Source organism: Pistacia vera, unplaced genomic scaffold, assembly GCF_008641045.1.
Source record: "Pistacia vera cultivar Batoury unplaced genomic scaffold, PisVer_v2 Contig135, whole genome shotgun sequence".
NCBI lineage: Eukaryota > Viridiplantae > Streptophyta > Magnoliopsida > Sapindales > Anacardiaceae > Pistacia > Pistacia vera.
In genome coordinates, this window is record NW_022195412.1 from 640849 (window position 1) to 665153 (window position 24305).

Genomic DNA, 24305 nt, shown 5'->3' on the forward strand with positions numbered 1-24305 from the left:
ATTCCACACTAATTTTTTTTCCGCCCCTACTCGTGAGAGTATTCCTTAGATAAATTGAGAGAAAGTTTAAAGAGAATGAAGCTAATTATGGAGAAATTTTAAATATGATTAAATTAGATATAAAATACATAAATTCTTATTTTTAAAACCGCATTTTATACGCTTTTCCTTTCCCATGTGAATCTCTTTTTATTTGGGCTTTGTTGAATATTCGTATCCTTCTTCTAAGTTAACTGCTTGCCCAATCAGGCCAATTGCACCATATCCAATCTTCTTCCTAAAACCAGCTCCTATTTTATTGAAAGTATATATATTTTTATTTATTATTATACATAAAACGTTACACTTTACATTGCATTAATCATTCAACCTGCCACTCTAATTATTCAACTCATCTACGAAACCTTGGTGGCCCATGGCGGAGTTGTTTCAACTGCACCTCTAATATTCATTCCATCTGAATGAGGTCGACAACGTACACGCAACAGTTCATACTTTTATTGGCATTTCTTTTTGGAGTTCTTTTATATTCAAATCCACCTGCTTTATCTCTTAATTGGCTGTTAGGTTTTCCAGGAGAAGCTAGCCAAACTCCATTGACTTCTTGCAAGCTCAGTACTACACTTCTACTTCTACTTCACAGAAGCCCTGCAATTTTTTTACATGAATGGCTTAGAGCATAAATTTAGATGAACCCATCACCAAATATCAATATTATAGTCATTGCATTGACTTGGCCTTTTTTTTTATTTAATTGTTAATCTATTATTAGCAGTCATTGTTCCTGCTTTCAGGTTACACCACCATTGATACAAACATTTAGGAGGTAATTAACTAAATGCTAATCTTGAAGAAGACAGCCATAATGAAGGGCGCTGGTGACAGCCATAGCTTCAATTACTTCCCCATACTTCTCGTATCTATTACTTTTCTTTCAGTGACATTCTTTGGATTTGTTTTGTACAATGAACACACAACGATATTGTCTAAACACCAAGAGATTATACAAGCCAACAAAGAAAGTGATCAGGGCATTAAAAGATGTGACATCTTCAGTGGAGAGTGGGTTCTAGATAATGTGACTCACCCTTTATACAAAGAAAATGAATGTGAGTTTCTAACGGATTGGGTGAGATGTTTGAGAAATGGGAGGCAGGATTCTCTGTATCAGAACTGGAGATGGCAGCCCAGAGATTGTTTTTTGCCCAAGTAAGTTGAGAATTTTAACAAGCATTAAACAAACACAAACACATTCTATTGAAGTTAACGATTTGAAGTTTCTGGTTCTGGGTTGTTAAGGTTTGATGGAAAATTACTGCTAGATAAGCTTCGAGGAAAGAAGCTCATGTTTGTTGGAGACTCCTTACATTATAACCAGTGGCAGTCCATGGTTTGTATGGTTCAATCTGTTGTGCCTCCGGGCAAGAAGAGCGTCAGCTATCCTTCAACCTACATTTACAGATTCAGAGCAGAGGTATTAAATTTTGAATTCCTCTATCTCCCACTCAACGATTTGTGAAATTTACTGTTTATTTGATTGAATTTCCAGGACTATAATGCTTCTATTGAGTTTTACTGGGCACCCTTTTTGGTTGAGTCCAGTGCGGAACCTCCAAATATGAGAGATGGCAAAAGGGACGCCATGATCATGCCTGAATCAATCTCAAAGGGTGGAGATATTTGGAAGGAGGCTGACTACCTCATTTTTAACACATATATTTGGTGGATTAAATCTCCAACTATGAAAGTGTTGTAAGTGTTGCCCATGTTTTCGGTTTTCTGTTGCCTTTATTTTGATCTTGTCAAAATCTTACTGATTCCTTCTTGAAACTGAAATGAAAATAGACGAGGATCGTTCGATGAAGGTGCCACAGAGTATGATGAAATCAATGTGTACACAATATATGATAGAACTTTGAGGACATGGGCAAAGTGGGTTGAGGAAAATGTTGATCCAAATTCATCTGTTTTTTTCAGCAGCATGGCTCCCCAACATATCAGGCACTGAATTTCAAATCCTTCTTTTTCTGGGAAACTTTTTGTATCCAAAATCATAACCGATCAAATAATGTTGCAGGAGTTTAGATTGGAACAACCCAGAAGGGATCAAGTGCGCAAAGGAAACAACACCAATTCTAAACATGTCAATGCCAGCAAATGTTGGCACAGACCATAAGCTCTTTGAGATTGCAGCAAATGTGACTCAATCAATGAAGCGGCCTGTCCATTTCCTCAATATAACCACCCTCTCTGAATACAGGAAAGATGCACATACCTCCATCTATGGTTCTTCTGCTAAACACAATTCGGACTCTCCAGACGCGAAGATCGATCCTGATTGTGTTCATTGGTGTCTCCCTGGATTGCCAGACACATGGAATGAGTTCATCTATACACAAATCATCTTCAGCTATTAAACTCCTATTGATGATATTCTTTTTGTTAATTTTTTCAGTCATTCTAGATTATGCCTGCAACTACTAATTGCCATTAGTTGGCATTCAACAATTGTAAATGAATTTACATTGGATCACATGTAAAGGCAATATTCTGGCATTAGGTATATATATATATATATATAATTGTTACTCTTGATTTGCTTTAAAATCAATTTACCTTTCTCAATAGTCAGTACATTTGCGCTCTTCTGCATTCATTGGAGTAAAAATGGATGTCCAGGAGACATTTTAAGTAAAAGTATAGGGTACTATATAATATTTTTCCTGTATATTAAAGTAATTTATAATATTTTATATTTGAAAATAAAATGCCACCTTGCAACGAACATTTTATCATTAAAAAAAAAAAAAAAAATACAATAAAATTTGAAAAAACCCACTAGCATTCTTCACTTGATATATTTATAATCTGTAATTAGCATTGTTTTAATCGAATTTAATTAAATTATCGCAATCTCTAGTGGTTGATGGTGGGCCTGTAATACTTTGGTCATTAATCAAAACCACATTTCATTGTAACAGGTTTGTCTTTTCCCTCCTTCCTTTTTGCTTAAGCTCACGCTCTACCCTCGACTACTTTTCTAATGGTGATCTTCTTTTGAAACGTCTTAATCTATAAATTTAAACCTTAAAATCTAAATAATTTATTGAATAACATCCAAAATAAAAAATAAGTTTATATAAGATGATAACCAACTTTAATAAGACTCCTAATAAAAAAAAAAAAACAAAATCTAAATTAATTAAAACAGAAAAACCCAAAATAAAATAGGAAAAAACGCACAAACAACTAAAACAGCCCCTAAACATGCCAAAATGGTGGATTTTGACCTTGAAAACGACTTCAACCGGCTAAAACGGTTACGACGTCGGCGGACTCCAAATAAAATTTCTAACGGTATCTTATGGGTCTCATAACTCCTCTTGGATTAAAAGTTATGACCGTTTGAATATGACATACTCATTTAAGATCTTTGAGTTTTAAGTATGAACTTTTAACATTCAGTTCGCTCTATAAATTCACCCACCAGACGTTCTACGTCATTTATCTAAGCTTAAATGTTGCCCAGAGTCCTTATATTTTTTGTAATTTATCTGAGCCTAATTGTTGGCCCAGTTCAAACTTGGTGGGTTTCTTCGGCATTGCCAACTTTTTGGAATCTATAGATTGCAAATCTTCTTTCATGGTCGGTAGGAGTCGTACCAAAAAGCACATTTATAATTTAAGAATTCTCATGAAGCCTTGGAGTAAAAGAACTATATCATCACTTAATACCAATCAGGTTATTGAGTTAATAAAATGAACGAGTCAATGCTTTTATCATCTTGATATATAATCATCATATCAGTAAATATAACACAAATAATCTTTGATCTAGGACAAAGAAAAATACACTTAACTATCAGCAAGACTGGTAGTCTATCGTTTGATGATCCTACTGGTCTAGAAGGGTTTAGTCTTTGGTCGATCGTGAAACATGTGGTTTGAGTATATCTTCAGATGTTCTGCTTTGATATATAGATGTGCAAGCTGTAATATGAATTATAAATTAAAAAAAAAAAAAAAAAAAGGGAGCAGCAAAAGTCTCAGTTTTTACTTTCAATTCCACTCCTCTGCTGCCTACCAATACAAGTGTTGTAAGTAATGCTGGGAATTTATCAATCTCTTCAATCAAGAAAATGATATTCAGATAAAGAACAGAGAAAATGATCATATAAACTATAATATTCACCAGTCTCATATGCTATTATTTCAGAACCACTTTTCTTACTTGATACATTCTATTGTGTAAGTTGATCGAACTTCATTGTGTCACCGATCGTCGGCAGGCTTCACGGAGACAAATAATGGCGCATCGGTGTTTGATTTGTGTCAAAGTGATGAAGGATAATTACCAGAGCAATCGAGGAAATGAACATGGGTATTGGACCCAAAAACCATAGAAGCAAATTTAAAGCAAAACAAAAAGCTCTATGTCCAAGTGACCAAAGCTCACTTCCCTTTATAACTGCAGTCTCAACAAATTCCAGAGGTATGTTACTCTCTGGCATGCTAATCAGATAGTTTGCATGCACAGAATAGCTTATTGATATGACAAAACATGAAAAGGCCAGAAGAAAACAAACGAGAAGGCTTATGTATTTGATTGACATGGTGGTTGGCCCGGTGTCCTCAAGAATGAGTTTGCTCTGAAATACGTTATTGAAAGAACTTTGAAGCCACGCTCCAATGAGAGAGCTGAGTAAAATTGAGATTGTAGATAAGACAGTTGCTGCTGTTATGTGGCTTGATATCACGGAAACTGCTGCACCGGTCGTATCCTTGTTGCGATTCAGCACAATTCTTCCAACCCAAGCTCTCCTGTTATGGTTATCGAAGCCGAGAGCGGTGGTTTGAGGAAGATTAAGGTATCTGTAGAGGAGGAAGAGATGGTATGTTAACATCATGAGCAACCCAGCGGGCACAAGTAACAGATCAAGGTCTTCCTTGCGGAGGTACATTGTATCTTTCCTGGAGATTTGGGATTTGAGTGTGTCCTTTCTGCGCCTGGTGTTTTACTGTTTTGAGGTTTGAGTGTGTCCTGTTGTCCGCCTGGTGCTTTGAGGTTTGATTAATTATATATTGTTATTAGGGAGTTGGAGATTTTGGATATTAATCAGGACTTTTCTCACAATAACGAAAAGGTTTTGTCACAAATGACGAAGTTTGAACAGATCTCGCAATCATCACGTCACCGTGGGCCCCAGTATGACCTCTCAAATCGCTTCCGACCTCGACCTCGACCTCGACCTCGACCTCCACCTCCTCCTCCCTCCTTCGCCCACTCTACTCCACCACGTGTCCAAACCCTGTCCGTTGACTCCTCCGACGACTCCTCATCGAACAGCCACCAACACAACAACAACAATAGCAGTCAGAACAGCCAAGATGCTCTGAAGCGGCTTCGCCTATTAATTAAACACCTCTTCAGTTTAAAGTTTCTAATTTATTTCTTCGACCGGGTTCAAGTCAAAGATTACTGCTAGAGAAGCTGAGAAACAAAAGACTTGTGTTTGTTGGAGACTCATTGAATCCAAACCAATGGGAAAAATTGGTTGTACGGGATACTGACCTGTATGATGCATATATTCAGGGGCTAATGAAATCAATACAAAACAAATTGTATGTAAATATTTCTTCTGTTTTTTGGCTTTCTGATTTATTCATATTTCTTACAAATTTATTGATATTGAAACCTTGGCAAAGATAGATACAGCAATTTCAACAAAGTAAATCTTGACCATTTCTTGTTTTGGATGCTCCAACCCTTCTCAATTAAACGCAAATTCTGGGTTATGGGCCAAGCTTTATATTAGGTTCATAATTCAATCTCACAACATTCTCTCGTAACTTTTGATGTGATAACTTATCATTGATCATATTGTAAATGGGTTGACGAGACTCATTTTACCAGTTGATTAATGTCGAGGTGCCATGTCAAGGGTTGTGAAATTGGGTTATGGACCTAGTATTATTATTTGCAAAAAAATTGATTTAAATCTTGGCCATATTTAACATATACAGGTCTAGTTAATTATTTTCCTTAATTTTATGCTTCTCCACGATTTAATTTTCTTGTAAAATATTGTGTAGGTCCCAATATTCTCTTTTAATATCTTAAACCGCACTCGTGAGTAGGGGAAGATGGGCCTGAGTCCCTGCCCAAATTCAAAGCGTAAATGAATTTAATTATTCCTCTTTTAATTTAAATCTTGACCATATTTTACATATACGGGTCTAGTATTGTATCTTTTAATATCTTTTAGTTATTGTAAATGAAGTTATATTGGATCACATGTCAATGCAATATTCTGACATTGGGTATATATAATTCTTACTCTTGATTTGCTTTAAAATCAATTTTATCTTTCTCAATAGTCAGTACATTTGCTCTCTTCTGCATTCATGCACCCACCTAAGGCTTGAAGTAAATAATCAGTACATTTGCTCTCTTCTGCATTCATGCACCCACCTAAGGTTTGAAGTAAAGACAAAGTAGTATCCAAATAGTTTGGAAAGGACCAATAGGTACTTTCTGTCCTTCTTTGTTAGGGATTTCTATTTGCTAAAAGGTAACACTTCTGAAATGACTGGAATGCCCTTAAAAGTTTGCCATTTCCTTCTCTGTCATTCTGGTTTTCTATTTCTTCTTCTCCATCGTTCTTTCTTTGCTTCTTATTTTTTTCTTCTCTATCGCTCTCTATTTCATGAAAGAGATTGACGAAATTGCTCTTTTTCTTTTTCCTTCTTCTTCGCTGTTCTGAAATCTATATTAATTGATGAGATTTCATTACAAAATTTATTAAAACATCAACACACCAAACCCTAACACTAACCAATGAAACCATACAAAGTCCGACACGTTGCTATGTCGAATCTTCATTGGCTTGACGCCTTCATGCCTTGCCAGATGCTGAATCGCTAGCTTTGTGATCCCCTGAATGTTATCTCTTTTTTGCTCCCCCCTTTCCCAATCCCTTGCCTCCCTTTCCTCTTCCTACCATTTTTGTGTTTTCTTTTTTTTCTTACTCTTTATTTGGATGTTTTTTGTGTTTGGTGAAAGATAGATAGCAAGGGAGAGAGAAGTAGTGTGGTGAAAGATGACTTGGTAAGAGAGAAGTAGTGTGGCTTCCGTAGAAAAAATGAGTCTCTTTATACCGATCCCTAGTCCTCTTTCAATTGAATTTATATTGACTTTGATTCTAATAGTTCATCGTGTCGATGATTGTGAATGTGTGTTGAGCAGCAAAATTTTAATGGGGTTTTGTTGTTATAGTTTGAGTTGTTATTGTAAGTGAGTGAACAGATTCGCACAACAGAAAAACAACAATAAAAACACAACATTCAAAAGACGAATCTGTTCATCACACTAAACCCCAAAATCTGGGCAAAGATTATAACGTCTTCCCATATTATAATCGAAAACAGTGTAAATAAAAATCTGTACAAATCAAAACAAATAATCTATACAAAGATCAGGAATATGTTACCAACGTTTGGAGGCTCCTTCAATACTTTAATTTCGCTTATCGATTCAATAATAGAATCGTACGAATGTCGTCCGCACGAAAATAATCTGTAGAACCTACTATTGTTTTGCTAGAACAAATAGAAGGCTTCAAGAATCAAGTGAATCAAAGAATGAAATTTTTGATATACACACACTTTGAAAACGCGAGAGAGAGAGAGTAAAAGGATGGCTAAGGTCTTTGATTATTGAATAATGATCTAATGTTTGCAACAATTAAAACCCTATTCTAATAAGGAATAGTCATGGGCTCCAACCCTAATTCACCCTTGCAACTAAACACCCTTTAATTGGTATTTTAAATTTTAATTAATTATTATTATAATTAAAATCAATTAATTAATATAATAATATATTAACATTTAATTAATAATAATAATCCATTTAAATATATGCGCATATATAGTTAAATATAATCTCATTAATTTTAATTTTAATATTAAAATTAAATACAGACAACAACCTCAGCAAATTTAATTGCATTGTGAGATTACCAAAATACTCTTTTCGTCATAAAAGACGAAAATACCCCTTTCACAAAACGATTCTTAAATTATCTTCTAAGTGTGTGACCCGTAAGCTCCTTATCATATCGGCGGTGAGTAGTATCGTGATTAACACCAATTAATCATCTTATTACACACATACCAAGATTGGCCCCCTAGCAAGGCATCATGGCCACTCAATAGATTCAGATTCAGTGAAATCACTACCTATCAATGATATGGTTACCATGCAATCAAATCCTTTTATTATCCGTTATCTCATGAGGTTGAGATACATAAATAGTGTCAACCTCAGTTATCCTTGATATCTTTATATTCAGTTATTGGACTAATGACCAGAACAATAAATTCGATTGAACAGCAACTCAATCTCACTGTGGCCACAACTTTAGTGTCATTTCCATTCACACGTGAGATAACTTCTCCCGTACCTGGGAGTGATAAATCCTTTGTCGATCCACCATAGTCTTGATACACTCCTCAATGCAGCCAATCACTAATGTATTGATAGCTCTGAATAGAACTACGTTAGACTAGTGTCAAACTACACCAATCGGTGCACAAGATGCTCCGGTGATCTCAAGTCTAAGGATCACATGCACCACCATTCGTTAGAGGATTTGTTCCATAGACACTAGGGTTATCATCTATATGGAATCCTCTGGTGGGTCAGTCCAGTGAACTTGCCTACAGCAAGCACCCATATGTTACACTACGTTGTCGGCAAACAACCTTGACAAGTAAGATCAGTCACTGCCTTTTGATAGGGTGTTCAATACTATGATAGTCTTACCGTATTATCTGTGTCCTTGGTCAGAATAATATAGGGGCTACAGACATTTCTAAAATGGCCATCATATGTGATCATAGGGTTCTCACTATCAAGATTTGAAACACTTGATACCCTCGTCACGGTTCTACCATCCTAAAGACATATATCAATACACGCAATTATGATTTACATGATATAAAAGAAAATTGATTTTTTATTGATTAACAAACATTATTAAAAGAGTCAATTTTACAATAATTGATTGGCTCTAGGGCATCTACTCTAACAGTTATAAGCTGACTATAATTTCCAGTTTCACATAAGTTTTTCTGGTTTCTGAAGTGAGATATTCATCATTACTAGTTCTGTTATTTTGGGACTTTGACTGGCTTTTTAATGCGTTTGTGGATAGTTGTCGAAACTATTAAGGAGATATTATGATATAAATAGAAATTAAATGAGTTTTCTCATTAAGTTGTTAATGTTCTTAGTCATTTTAGTTGTTGTTGTACTTGGACAATTATAGTTTCTATCATAACTAATTAAAGAAATTTTAGAAGAGAGGAATGTTAAAAGTTGTGTTTGTCTGGTGCAATTTCCTGATCAAGTTATTATTGTGATTAGTGATTATGGACCTAATTGTTGTCTTGTGTGGAAGGTTAATTTGATTTTGAAGTGGATGTTGTAGCAATAAAACATTTGTCTGGCATTTATTTTGTTTCTTCTAGATCTGATATGTGGTGGAATAGGCTTGTGTGAAGCAAGGATTGCTTTGTGAAAGATGTAGCTTCAAATGTTGACGATTTAGAATAGTTTACGGTTGCTATAGAGCGGTGGAATTGCAATGGATAGAAATAGCTCTCCTCCAACTCCACCTAGATGGAGAAAAGTGGCATATGGAGGAATGCAACCTGGTTTTGATGACGACCACACGGATGAGTCTTTTCTTGAACATATGGTTATGAATGCCACTGTTAAATGGCAACTACTTTCTATATGTTAAATGGCAATTTTCATTTTAGTTGCTGCTTTATAGATTGAGAATTTGTATGCTACTTTTTATATGTTAAATGGTTTTTCATATTAATGAGAGTTCATTGTTGTACAATTTTATGTTGGTTTTCTAAGTGAATTACCCAGCGTAATATAATTTATCAATTCTGAAGCCTGCTGAAGGAACAAGATAATTCAGTGGGCATCCATCTATGAATGTTTGTTAAACTTACACTATAGTTAAAGGTTCTATTGTTTCAGCTTTATTAGAAAGACCATACACTTTGCAGGGTCGAAGCCATTAGCACATCAATTTCATGTTTATAGGTATCCATGAAGATGTAATTAAAAGAGCACTTAGATGGTGTAAATTTAAATTTGAATTTTCTTAATATACAGTCATATGCGCATGGGGAATTCATATGTCCCGAAGACAAGCAAGTTAAAAACTAAAATTGTATACAAAAAATTCAACTTCTGACAATATTAGTTAACATGATGATGAACCAATTGAAAGCTAAAAAAAATAGGGAATTTAACTTATTAGAACAAATTATGGAAGATTCAAAGCAATATTAATAGAACTAAAATTTTAACAGCTCGTAACTCACCCTTGATACATAGGTTTACTATATGATAGATTATCCAACATCTTGGTGCACACAAAAATACTACAATGTATTTGCAGAATTAAGCCAGCAAAGAATTTGTCCTTGTATCGATAGCAAAATTTCAAACAGAAGGTATACAAAGAATGCAACACAATTAAAATGTTTAATTTGTGGCTGAAGCAATTTATATTGACATTCATAATGAATTAAAAGAAGTTGTTCATCCAAAAGAACTTAAAATTTGTAATGACAAAAAATCTGAGTTACAAATGACATAAAATATGAATTCAATACAATAAAATTAGTTTATATTGAAGAATTACCAAAAAAAAAAAAAAAAAACAGAAGCAATTAACAAGTACTTCTGTTAGCATTTCCAAAAAGTTGCATAAGTCTTCAAGAGCATGGTATTTGTGGAGGCATGGTATTTGTGGAGTTTACATCTTCCAAGATTCAATTGCTCTTGAAGTGTGTTCTGTTGCTCTTCAAAATTCTTGAACAACATGGTATTTGTGGTTTTATAAATCTGATGACTGGAAAAGTGTAGATAGACAAAGAGATACACCATGGTTTTCAATACCAAAACAAAAAAATGGTCAGAAAATTAAAATATAGCTGCATCATGTAAGGTTAAGAAAGAGTTCACAAACGAATAAAAACACATCAGACTAATTGTGCACGTGACCAAATTAAAAAATTACTGAAGGACTCTCGACGGAGTCAAAGTTAAATCAGTCAAAGGATCATGAACTCGTCCATGTATTGCAAAAACCATAGCTACAATTCTTACCCAACTTAAATGTACCACAGACCTAAAAATTAAGCATTTCCGTAAGACCATAAACAAACAACCATTTCTTACTAAGCAAACATATAAATGAACATGAAACAGAGGACATTCCAATGATAGCTCCATCAATTGTCTCAATCAGTCAGTAGGTTGTTCTTTGTAAGAGCACTCAGTATTGGACAAAATCACATAAAATGCTCAACATGCAATATGCACCATATTAACATCAGACTTATAAAAAATTAAAATAGGAAAAAAAAAAAAAAATACAAAGATATGAAAAGCTTACAAACAAAAATTATCTTATGCAAATGATACCTGCAAAAAGTTTATCCAAAATGATAACAGTTACAACTAATGGACACTAAATCCAAGTACATGCAAGTATTGTAAACAACCCAACAATAAAAAAATCACAACACTCAATAAAGTAAAAAAGACTTGAATTTACACTTGGTTATATATTTTTAAAGGGTTTTTCAAATATAAATTATGCCCTTAGTCCAAGCAGTAACACGGGCATGAAAGTTTGAAAGTAACCATGGAAAAGTTTATGTAAAGAAGTTGGGTCTATTCACCATCCTAAATACAACAAGAGCATTGATTTCAATTTTTATCAAACAAATCCCATTAACACCACTTTACATCCAACAAAAGGGAAAAAACAAAGATCAGTCACCAGTTCCCTCTTTTAGTTTTATTTCTTCCTATTAGTTTCCAGTTTGATTTAGTTTCTAGTCACGGGCTACCTAAAAACTTATTATATTAGATATTGAATAAAAGTAATTGAAGAAACAAATTCTACAGATCTTTGCATGTCCTTCTCAGAGTTATTTGCAACATTCCACAATATAAACAACCTTAACAAAAAAATCACCTACCCTTAGAGCTTTGCTTCACTGTCCACTTTTGATCTCCACCACTTCCAAATCCTGTTAACCAAACATGAAAAACCATCATACACATTATCTACGACAATCAACGAACTATCATACAACTTTCGATACTCTTCACATAAAAAATGCTAATGAATATTTACCTATTCTGTTAACCCTTCGCTTTTCGTTGTTCAATCATTGATGATTTATATACCGTCAAATGTCATTTTTGTTCCTTATGTCGTACACCAATAACGCCGCTTCTCATAAAAGATTTCCTTCACTCATCGTAGATGGTTTTCCTTCACTCCATCATGGTCATCGGTTTTAACTCATCCTCCCTTGTCGCTGGTTCTTGTTTCACTGGTTGTCGTCGATGGTTTCGTTTAGATTGTCATCGACAATTTCCGTTTAGTTGCTCAAACTCCAGACAAAGAAAGAAGCCACAACTATTCTTTTTTTTTTTTATTCAATGTCAAATGTTGCGGACACATGTCAAGCCCCCAGTGAATCTTCCAAGAGAAGCTTATTCCATTATTCGAGAAAGATAATTAAAATTTAAAATTTTATTGCTCTACATAAAATTACTATGTTACCCTTTAGCGGACGGAAATTCCTAGCAGAGATTGACAGAAAGTACCTATTTGTCCTTTCCAAACTATTTGGGTACCACATTGTCTTAACTTCAAACCTTGGGTGGGTGTACGTGATTCGGCCTTGGAGTAAAAATGGTCATCCAGGAGACATTTGATTATTCCTCAAAACTATTGGACAAAAGTAAGTAAAAGTATAGGGTCCTCTATGATATTTTTTCCTGTATATAAAAGTAATTTACATTTGAAAATAAAACGCCACCTTGGCGACGAACATTTTATCATTTAAAAAAAAAAAAACCACAATAAAATTTGAAAAAAAAAACCCACTAGCATTCTTCACTTGATATATTTTTAATCTGTAATTAGCATTATTTTAATCGAATTTAATTAAATTATAGCAATCTATATATATAATTGTTGCTTTAAAATCAACTTTGCCTTTCTCAATAGCCAGTAGATTTGCTCTTCTTCATTCACTGGAGTAAAAATAGACATCCAGGAGGCATTGACTATTCCTCAAAACTATTGGACTTCAAAATTACGTAAAAAGTATAGGGTCCTATACGAAATTTTTTCTGTATATTAAAGTAATTTATTTTTGAAAATAAAATGCCACCTTGGCAACGAACATTTTATCATTTAAAAAAAAACAACTACAATAAAATTTGAAAAAACCCACTAGCATTTTTCACTTGATAAATTTATAATCTGTAATAACTGGTACCCAGACACTTGCTTTTTTCTTTGATCTAGGACAGAGAAAAGTACACTTAACTATCGGCAAGACTGGTAGTTTATTGTTTGATGATCCTACACGTCTAGAAGGGTTTAGTCTTCTGGTCGATCGTGAGCCATGCGGTTGAGTATATGTTCTACTTTGATATATAGACGTACAAGCTGTAAGATGAATTATAATTTAATATACATAAAATGTTAGTTATATGTTAGTTTTGATTAAAACCAGCCATGATATATTAATAGGTTTACCGTGATCATATTAAAGTTTAGCCGGTTACACTTCATTTGATTAATATAATAAAAAGTGTGGCTTTAGGGGATGAGAGACCTAATAAACTATTATTAAATTGACTAAATCCGCTTTCCAAAACATCTAAGATAACTGAAACCCATTTTGGAAATGATCATAAGCTGCATTGTTTAAAAGAAAGACTTACGCTTTTTGGGTTTTGGGGAACTGTAACTCATTTTCTAAGAAATTCAAGATTCAAGAATCATGACACAATTAGGTTTGTCTATAACCCTTTACTATTAATTAGTATTTTATAATCTATACGTTTATCAATTTGAGATGTTGTTTTTAATTTAATTCTATTCACATTATTGATTGAGTGAAGCAGAATTCATGATTATTTATTTATAACAAAACAAAGAGCAGCAAAAATCTCAGTTTTTACTTTTAATTCAAATACCAATTTTTAATATATAAAGAAAAAAAATAGGGTTAAAAAGATACACCCCATAAAGTATTATATAGTAATATTCACCATCTTTCAGATAAAGAACAGAGAAAATGATCATATAAACTATAATATTCACCATCTTTCAGTTTCATATGCTCTATTATTTCAGAACCACTTTTCTTACTTGATACATTCTATCGTGGAACTTGATCGAACTTCATTGTGTCACCGATCGTCTGCAGGTTTCACGGAGACGAATAATGGTGCAACGGAGTTTGGCTGATGCCAAAGTGATGAAGGATAATTACCAGAGCAATCGAGGAAATGAACATGGGTATTGGACCCAAAAACCATAGAAGCAAATTATAAGCAAAACAAAGAGCTCTAAGTCCTGGTGACCAAAACTCAATTCCCTTTATAACTGCAATCTCAATAAAGAGCTCTAAGCCTTTATAACTGCAGTCTCACCGATCGTCTGCAGGCTTCACGCAGACGAATAATGGTGCAACGGAGTTTGATTGGTGTCAAAGTGATGAAGGATAATTACCAGCGCAATCGAGGAAATGAACATGGGTATTGGACCCAAAAACCATAGAAGCAAATTATAAGCAAAACAAAGAGCTCTAAGTCCTAGTGACCAAAACTCACTTCCCTTTATAACTGCAGTCTCAGCAAATTCCAGAGGTATGTTACTCTCTGGTATGCTAATCAGATAGTTTGCACTCACAGAATAGCTTATTGACTGGACAAAACATGAAAAGGCCAGAAGAAAACATACGAGAAGGCTTATGTATTTGATTGACATGGTGGTTGGCCTGGTGTCCCCAAGAATGAGTTTGCTCTGAAATACGTTATTGGAAGAACTTTGAAGCCACGCTCCAATGAGAGAGATGAGTAAAATTGAGATTGTAGATAAGACAGTTGCTGCTGTTATGTGGCTTGATATCACAGAAACTGCTGCACCGGTCGTATCCTTGTTGCGATTCAGCACAATTCTTCCAACCCAAGCTCTCCTGTTATGGTTATCGAAGCCGAGAGCGGTGGTTTGAGGAAGATTAAGGTATCTGTAGAGGAGGAAGAGATGGCATGTTAACATCATGAGCAACCCAGCGGGCACAAGTACCAGATCAAGGTCTTCCTTGCGGAGGTACATTGTCTTTTCTCTATTTTTTTTTGGGTTGGAGTGCGTCGTCTCTGCACCAGGTGAGTGTCTCGTGTTGTGCGCCTTTTGTTTCGAGGTTTGACTAATTATATATTGTTATTAAGCAGTTGGTTATTGTGGGTACATATGGGAATTCTTTTACAACACGGTAGAGAAGGTATGTTAACATCATGAGCAACCCAGAGGGCACAAGTACCAGATCAAGGTCTTCCTTGCGGAGGTACATTGTGTCTTTTCTCTTTTTTTTTTTTGGGTTAGAGTACGTGGTCTCTGCGCCTTGTGTTTCGAGGTTTGACTAATTATATATTGTTATTAAGCAGTTGGGTACTAATAGGAATTATTTTACAGCACGTAAGAGATGGTAAGTTAACATCATGATCAACCCAGCGGGCACAAGTAGTCAAGTACCAGATCCTTGCGGAGTTACATTGTGTTTTTTTTTTTTTTCGGTTAGAGTGGGTGGTCTCTGCGCCTTGTGTTCCGAGGTTTGACTAATTATATATTGTTATTAAATAGTTGGTTATTGTGGATACTAATGAGGAATTCTTTTACAACACGGAAGAATATTAGTAAGTCGCCAAAAACTACTTGTGCCGCCAACCAGCGAGTACACTACTGTCAAGTAATATAGTAGGATAAAATACAGGTTATTGTACTTAAAGAGATTGCATAAACAAGTATTGAAATATTACTTAGTCTTAACTTTATCTAGATAATCAAAACTTAGAATGATGATCTCTAAAACTAAAAATATTAAAAACTGAAATATCAGAAACGAATTGCGGTAAAACTAAAATTAAGAATTCAATAAAAGAAAACAGCTAAGACTTTAGACTCATCTAAAACTTCTCTGCACCCCTCAATTTACTATGGTCAATGAATTTATTTAATTAATGTGACAATAGGATTTCCTAAGTTAACCAATATTCTTTCTCAAGCAATATTAATTCCTTTTCTATCTCACAACCTAGATATCTCTATATAGATTTAACGAAATAGACGAGCATTAAGCTTTATGAAATCCTCTAGCTTTCAGCAAAAGTTAATCCTGCCTATGACTATTGCATGTATCAATTCATATATCTCTATATCCAATTAATCCATGACCTACATTATTAGAGCACTCATGTGATATCTCCTCTCAGTCTCAATCACACAAAAGTACAAAACAATTATATCAAAAATTGGTCATGTTCCTAATAATATTAAACACATAATATAAACTCATCATTAGAAAAATGATTCACTGACCAAAGAGTAAAAGATTGATTACAGATCCATAAATAGACTAACCCTATTCTTAGCCTGAGAAAATTAGTTCATAATAAAATAAACAAGAGTAGAATGCAAGAAATAAATCATATTGAAAAAGTAGAGACAAACTCTGTGATGAATTTTGTTCTTGATTCTCCTTTCTCTTTTGTTACACAATAATCTCTCTCCAAGAATAGGCAAAATTCAGCCTCCCAAGAAGTAATCTTAATCACCCTTAGATACCCAAAAGAGTCCAAAGTGAAAAAAGAAAGAAAAACTAAAAAAAACCCTAAAAGTGTCTGACACGACCCTGGCTGTGTCCAAATGTATGTCACCACAGCCTAGGCCATAATGCTTCCTGTCCTCGTTATTTTATCCTCATTCCACCACCATGGCCGTGGTGAACCACCAAGGCAAGGCCATGACCTTCAAACTTGTCAGCTAATCTCAATTTCTTCAAGTTTTGAATCCCAATTTCATTTCATTCCGATGCTCCAATCTACTCAATTAATGCTTGAAAATTACAAAAATTCTCCAAATCAATAGCTAACCATTCATATTTCAAACTTAACAGCAACTAACATCAAAACAAAAAAAACAAATGAGAAATTAACTAGAAGGCTATAAAAATAAACCTAAAAACACTAAATTTATGCAACTTATCAAGTACATTGTTTCTTTCCTCTTTTTTGGGGGGATTAGAGTGTGTTGCTTCTGCACTTGGTGTTTTACTGTTTTGAGGTTTGACTAATTATATATTGTTATTAAGCAGTTGGCGATTTTGGATATTAAAAGGGAATTTTTTCACAACACGGAAAAGATTAGCCGATCACCAAGACGAACTTTGAACAGAACCTGCTACCCTCACACCACTATGGGGCCCAATATGACCTCTCAGATTCGCTTCTGACCTCGACCTCCTCTTACTCCACCACGTTTCCAAACCCTGTCCATTGATTCCTCCAACAACTCCTCATTGATCAGCCACCAAAACAACAACAACAACAGTCAGAACAACCAAAATGCTCTTAAGCTGAAGCCTATTAATCACCTCCAGACGGCATCAAAGGCTCTCTCTTGGAGTGACTGCATGCCAACGCCGACTATGGTCACTCCAAGTTGACTCTCTCTTGTTTTAGGTTTTCTATGTTCTAAATTAGATTGGAAATTGGAATTCGATTTTTATGTATTTGGGAATAGGGGGTGTGTATGTTATTTTCACAAATTGGTAAATTACACATGGTTTGTTATTTTCACAAACTGCAATCTCTGGTGGTTGACTGCTTGACAGTAGGCCCGTAATCTTTTTTATTGATTATTTTGAGAAGTATTTTTAAAATATTATTATTAAGTAGAGTTAGATGGTTATTACAAGGTATGATTTGAAAATTAAAAATAATTGAATAATTTATAATATAATTTTGAGAACAAGGAAACAAATATGCATTTTGATTTGGAATAAGAATAGGATAATGAAATAAACGCTTCTCATGATTTTCTCTCACAAATCTTAGACAAATACTTCTTACAACTTTTTCTCACAAATGTTAACGTGACAGTTATTGGTTAGGCGGGACCCATTGTTAGGTAGATATGATTTATTGCGAGCTAACCAATTACGAGCTGACACATTATGTTTGTAAGAAAAAATTAGTAAGAAGAGTTTGTGAGCGTAGTATTAGTGAAATTAACTAAATTATTTTTAATTACATGAGCTTGGATTGGGAGAACCCATATGAGATTAAGTGCGCATTGATAATGACTCTAATTTTGAACACTTCAGTGTATTTGAATCTGGGCACAGATCGAAGGCCCTTTGTGATTGCGGACAATGTGACAAAACACATGAAAGGTCATGTCCATTTCATTAACATTACGACGCTGTCAGAATATCGAAAAGATGCACACACTTCAGTTTAGACTATTCGCTAAGGCAAAATGTTAACTCCAGAACAGAAGGCTGATCCTGCAACATATGCCAATTGTGTTGGAAAAATGGCTCATTTAGCAAAATCACATGGGGTAGAAGTGATAATGGAGAAAGATTTAGGGACTTATATGTAATATATCAAAAAGTTAGTTTGTCACACATTGCCTAGGAATGAAAAGTGGGAAACTTTTGGGGCCTATATATAAGGACCCAAATCATTGTTATTTGTATCGCAAGTTGTATTTCCATTACACTCCTCTTGTATAGGGTTCTTACTTTAAGGATCCTTTAGTTTAAAAGTTTTATTGTATCTCCCATTTGTTTTGGGTATTTGTTGTATTGTCCAAAAGTTTGTAATATTGTTTGAAGATAGTGGAGTTTTTTTTTGCAACGCCCGAGGACATAGGTTACAATACCGAACCTCGTTAATTCCTGGTATTCTTTATTTTTGCATTTAATTTTGGTTATTTATTTATGCTTTACTACTTGTTATTATTATATTCAATAGTTAGAGTTAGAGTTTATGTTTCCGTTGCATAACAAGTGGTATCAGAGCCTAGGTTTAGGATAGTGAGTAGCTATTTGTATGGTTATATGCATGTTTAGGAAAATTCTATCAAAAAGACAATAAAAGTCTAAGGAGACTGGATTTTAAGTGGGACCATTTGTGACCCCTCCATTGTTTCCTGGGAATTTTCCTGGTGCGTATTTAATCATTTCAGCACTTACTACTACCTAGGGCTATTGTTGATTTGTTGGTTAGCTATTGAATATAATAATTTGTGGAGCTTGGTTATTGGGAACTTTGTTTACCAAGCCAATTGAGTAAGGCATAAATGACGTCATTGTCCGAGGATTCATTGTCTGAGGCATCACCATCCGCGGCACCACCATCCGCGCCAGTAAAGATGATAACGGTTTCAAATGCAAATATTGATGTTGAAAAATTTGATGGTCAAAATAATTTTGGCTTATGGCAGAGTGAGGTAATAGATATCTTGTATCAGCAGGATCTAGATATCGTTCTGGAGGAGGAAAAACCAGAAGATATATATGAGAAAGATTGGGTGAGGTTGAATGTAAAAGCTTGTGGGATGATTCGCTCATGTCTTTGTAGAGAGCAAAAATATCCATTCATGAAAGAGATGTCCGCCAATAAGTTATGGAAGGCATTGTATATACTCCGAGTTGGAAGGGCAAGTATCTTATATATGTAATATTTATTTCATTTTTAAAAATTTTATCTTAATCATATTATTATTTATTTAATAATAAGGGTGGAGAACGGATACACTTTTTTGTACAATCTGGTCCCCAGGGATGGGGCTCGGTGCCGTCTTCGGATCAGGCTTAGCCGCTGCTCCCTACTCTTGCTTCCCCGTCTTGTACCTTCCGTTTCTTGTTCCGTTGGAAAACAAATACATGAAAAGAAGTAATGAGAATCAGCTCTATTTGATGAAAAGATTGTTTCGTCTTCAGTTGAGACCAGGTACGAATATCAGTAGCCATATTGATACATTTAACAGATTAATTACTGATTTGTTAAATTTGGATGAAACATTCAAAGATGAACATAAAGCAATGTTGTTGATTGGATCTCTTCCAGATGAGTTGGATTATCTTAGTATTACATTTCTTCATGGGAAAGAAAAATTGTCCTTTGAAGAAGTTTGTTCTGCTCTGTCCAATCATGAAATTTGAAAAAAGGATCAGAAGAAGAATAAAGATGAGTCAGCACTCAGCAGAAGCACTTGTAGCAAGAGGGCGTAGTTAAAGTCAGAGTCATGAGAAGGAGAGAAGAGAAAGATCTCGTTCGAAGGGAAAACTCAATAGGGATCAATGTGCCTGTTGTCGTGAGAAAGGGCATTGGAAGAAAAATTGTCCGAAGTTGTAAAAGAAAGAGGGCAAAGCTGCTTCTGATGCATACGTTGTTGAGCGTGAAGAGGATGAGTCAGATTTCTATCTAGATAGCCTACCATCCACCTCTGGATTAAATGAGTGGATTATGGATTCAGGTTGTACCTATCATATATGTCCTCACAAGGAGTAGTTCTTTAATTTTGAAGAACTTGATGGTGGAGTTGTTTATATGGGCAATGATGATTCTTGTAAAACAACTGGGATAGGTTCAACACGGTTGAAGAATCACGATGGCTCAACTAGAACGCTGATAGATGTTCAGTATGTACCGAAGTTGAAAAATAATCTTATCTCTTTGGGAGCCTTGGAATCTAAAGACTTCACCGTGAATATGCGAGATGAAATTCTAAAGGTTTATTCCGGCGCTCTTGTGGTAATGAAAGGCACAAAGAGAAATAACTTGTATTACTATAATGGTAGTACAGTTATTGAAACGACAGCTACAGTCGTATAGAAGGATGCAGATTCAGAAATGCTCAAGTTGTGGCATATGTGTTTGGGGCATGCAGGTGAAAAAGCCTTACTTAGTTTGGTGAATCAAGGCTTATTGAAAGGCGCAAAGACCTGTAAGCTGGATTTCTGTGAGCATTGTGTTCTGGGAAAACAGACAAGAGTGAAATTTGGCACCGCAATCCATAATATTAAGGGTATTTTGGATTATGTTCATTCTGATGTATGGGGACCTACCAAAACAACATCTTTGGGAGGTATGCAATACTTTGTCACTTTTGTAGATGATTTTTCCAGAAGAGTTTGGGTGTATGTGATAAAAACTAAAGATAATGTACTTGGTGTTTTCCTTAAATGGAAAAAGATGATTGAGACTCAAACTAGTAGAAAGATCAAGTAGCTACGTACAGATAATGGTGGGGAGTATCATAGTGATCCTTTTTTGAAATTTTGCCCAGATGAAGGTATAGTACGTCACTTTACAGTAAGAAATATACCACAGCAGAATAGGGTTGCAGAATGCATAAATCGAACTATATTGGAGAAAGTTCAATATATGTTATCCAAGCAGAATGGGGTTGCAGAACGCATAAATCGAACTATATTGGAGAAAGTTCGATGTATGTTGTCCAATTCTGGGTTGGGCAAAGAGTTTGGGCTGAGGCAGTTATACATAAGTGTCATCTCATTAATTGTCTACCGTCAACTGCAATTGAAGGCAAGACGCCAGTTGAGGTATGGTTTGGAAAACCTGTTTCTGATTATGACTCTTTACATGTTTTCGGTTCCACTGCTTATTATCATGTGAAAGAGTCTAAGTTAGATTCTAGAGCAAAGAAAGCAGTATTCATGGGGATTACCTCAGGTGTGAAAGGATACCGTCTTTGGTGTCCAAGTTCAAAGAAAATACTATTTAGTAGGGATGTGACATTTGATGGTCTTCCATGTTAGAGAAGAAAGCAGGAAGTTAGATGAAGGTTATCAGTACTCTGCAGTAGGTGGAGCATACTCAGCAGCAGGTGGAGTTTAAAACAACATTAGTTAGCCCAACTAGAAATGAGACTCCTATGATAGAGGAGTTTATTGGAGATGAAGAAGAGGATTCTTCCCAAGGAATCCTCAAGAACCTCAACAAGAATCTATTGCCATTAGTAGGCCAAGACAAGAAATTCGCAAGCCTGCTCGTTTTGCTGATACGGTGGCCTATGCACTCCTAATTGAAGATGGTGAAGTTCCTTCCACTTATAATGAAGTACCTAGCAGTTCCAAAAATTGTAAGTGAAAGAAAGCCATGAAAGAAGAGATGTAGTCTCTCCATAAGAATGAAACTTGGGAGGTAGTTCAATTACTAAAGAATAAGAAGACAATTGGGTGCAAATGGGTATATGCAAAGAAAGAAGGATTTTTGAATTTGAAAGACATTCGATACAAGGCAAGGTTGGTGGCTAAAGGCTATGCTCAGAAGGAAGGAGTATATTTCAATGAGGTATTTTCTCCAGTTATAAAACATTCTTCCATTAGAATTTTGTTGGCCTTGGTTGCTCAGATGAATCTTGAACTAGTTCAACTTGATGTGAATACCGCGTTTCTACATGGTGATTTGGAAGAGGAAATCTATATGACTCAGCTAGAAAGATTTATGACTATTGGGAAGGAAGATTGGGTTTGTAAACTAAAAAGATTGCTTTATGGTTTGAAACAATCTCTGAGGCAGTGGTACAAGTGATTTGATAGGTTTGTGATGGGTCAGAAGTACACAAGAAGCAAATTTGATAACTGTGTATTTTTAAATACTACAAGGTGATACTCTCATTTATCTATTCTTATATGTTGATGATATGTTGATTGCTTCAAAGAACGTAGAAGAAATTGAGAAGTTAAAGGCTCAACTAAATCAAGAATTTGAGATGAAGGATTTAGGAGAAGCCAAGAAGATTCTCGGTATGGAGATAATGAGAGACAGAGGAAATGGCAAGGTTTGTTTGACACAAAAGCAGTATCTAAAGAAGGTCTTACAATGTTGTGGCATAACTGAAAGTACAAAACCTGTAAGTACTCCACTTCTCCTCATATAAAGCTTAGTGCATCATTATCTACGCATGAAGAACGAGAGTATATGTCAAAAGTTCCGTATTCAAATGCGGTTGGTAGCTTGATGTGTTTAATGGTGTGTACTAGGCCCGACATTTCACATGCAGTTGGAATTGTGAGCAGGTATATGCATGATCCTGGTAAAGGACATTGGCAAGCTGTGAAGTGGATTTTACGGTATATTATAAGTACTGTAAACATTGGTTTTGTTTTTGAGCAGGATGAAAATCTTAGTCAATTTGCTGTTGGCTATGTTCATTCTGATTATGCTGGTGATTTGGACAAGCGTCGATCAACTACTGAATATGTATTTACTCTTGCTAGAGCTCCAGTAAGTTGGAAATTTTCTTTGCAGTCTACAGTTGCTTTGTCTACTACAGAGGCTGTGAAGGAAGCTATTTGGTTACAAGGGCTATTGGATGAATTGAAAATTAGTTAGAAGAAGATCACTATCTATTATGATAGTCAGAGTGCTATTCACTTAGCAAAGAATCTAGTATTCCACTTTCGCACCAAACATATAGATGTTCGTTACTACTTTGTGCGGGAAATCATTACTGAAGGAAGAATCTCATTAGAGAAGATTGGGACTGCTGAGAATCCTGCAGATATTTTAACGAAAGTAGTGACAATGATTAAGTTCAATCACTGTTTGAACTTGATCAACATCCTGTGAGTTTGACTGTGCTTTTTGGCGCATTTGAAGGTGTTGCAAACTTTGACAAAAGAATTCAAAACTTTGAAGGTTTGCTAATTCGCCAAGGTGGAGATTTGTTGGAAAAATGGCTCATCTAGCAAAATCACATGGGGTAGAAGTGATAATGGAGAAAGGTTTAGGGACTTATATGTAATAGGCCAAAAAGTTAGTTTGTCTCATATTGCTTAGGAATGAAAAGTGGAAAACTTTTGGGGCCTATATATGAGGACCCAAATAATTGTTATTTGTATCCCAAATTGTATTTCCATTACACTCCTCTTGTATAAGGTTCTTTCTTTAAGGACCTTTTAGTTTAAAAGCTTTGTTGTATCTCCCATTTGTTTTGGTTATTTGTTATATTACCCAAAAGTTTGTAATATTGTTTGGAGATAGTGAAGTTTTCTTTTGCAGCACCCGAGGACGTAGGTTACAATACCGAGCCTCGTTAATTTCTGATATTCTTTATTTTTGCATTTAATTTTGGCTATTTATTTATGTTTTACTACTTGTTATTATTATATTCAATAGCTAGCGTTAAAGTTTATGTTTCCGTTGCATAACAGATTGTATGTATAGGTGGCTTCCCGGATTGCCCGACACATGAATGAATTCGTTTACACACATATCATTCGCACGTGACTGGTTGCGTTTTGTGAATTTTTTTTTTTATTTCATTAATTTCTCTTTTTTGTTGTTTAAATTTCTA

The 24305-nt window shown here is 35.0% G+C and overlaps 1 protein-coding gene across 1 annotated transcript; it reads left to right on the forward strand.

Annotated features, from left to right (window-relative positions):
- The first annotated feature begins 587 nt into the window (after positions 1–587).
- LOC116122551 (protein trichome birefringence-like 30) lies at positions 588–2520 on the forward strand. The gene is made up of 5 exons (XM_031408387.1): positions 588–1209; positions 1300–1474; positions 1550–1752; positions 1846–2001; positions 2078–2520. The coding sequence occupies exons 1-5, from the start codon at positions 839–841 to the stop codon at positions 2415–2417; spliced, it is 1245 nt and encodes a 414-aa protein (XP_031264247.1). The 5' UTR covers positions 588–838; the 3' UTR covers positions 2418–2520.
- The last annotated feature ends 21785 nt before the right edge of the window (positions 2521–24305 follow it).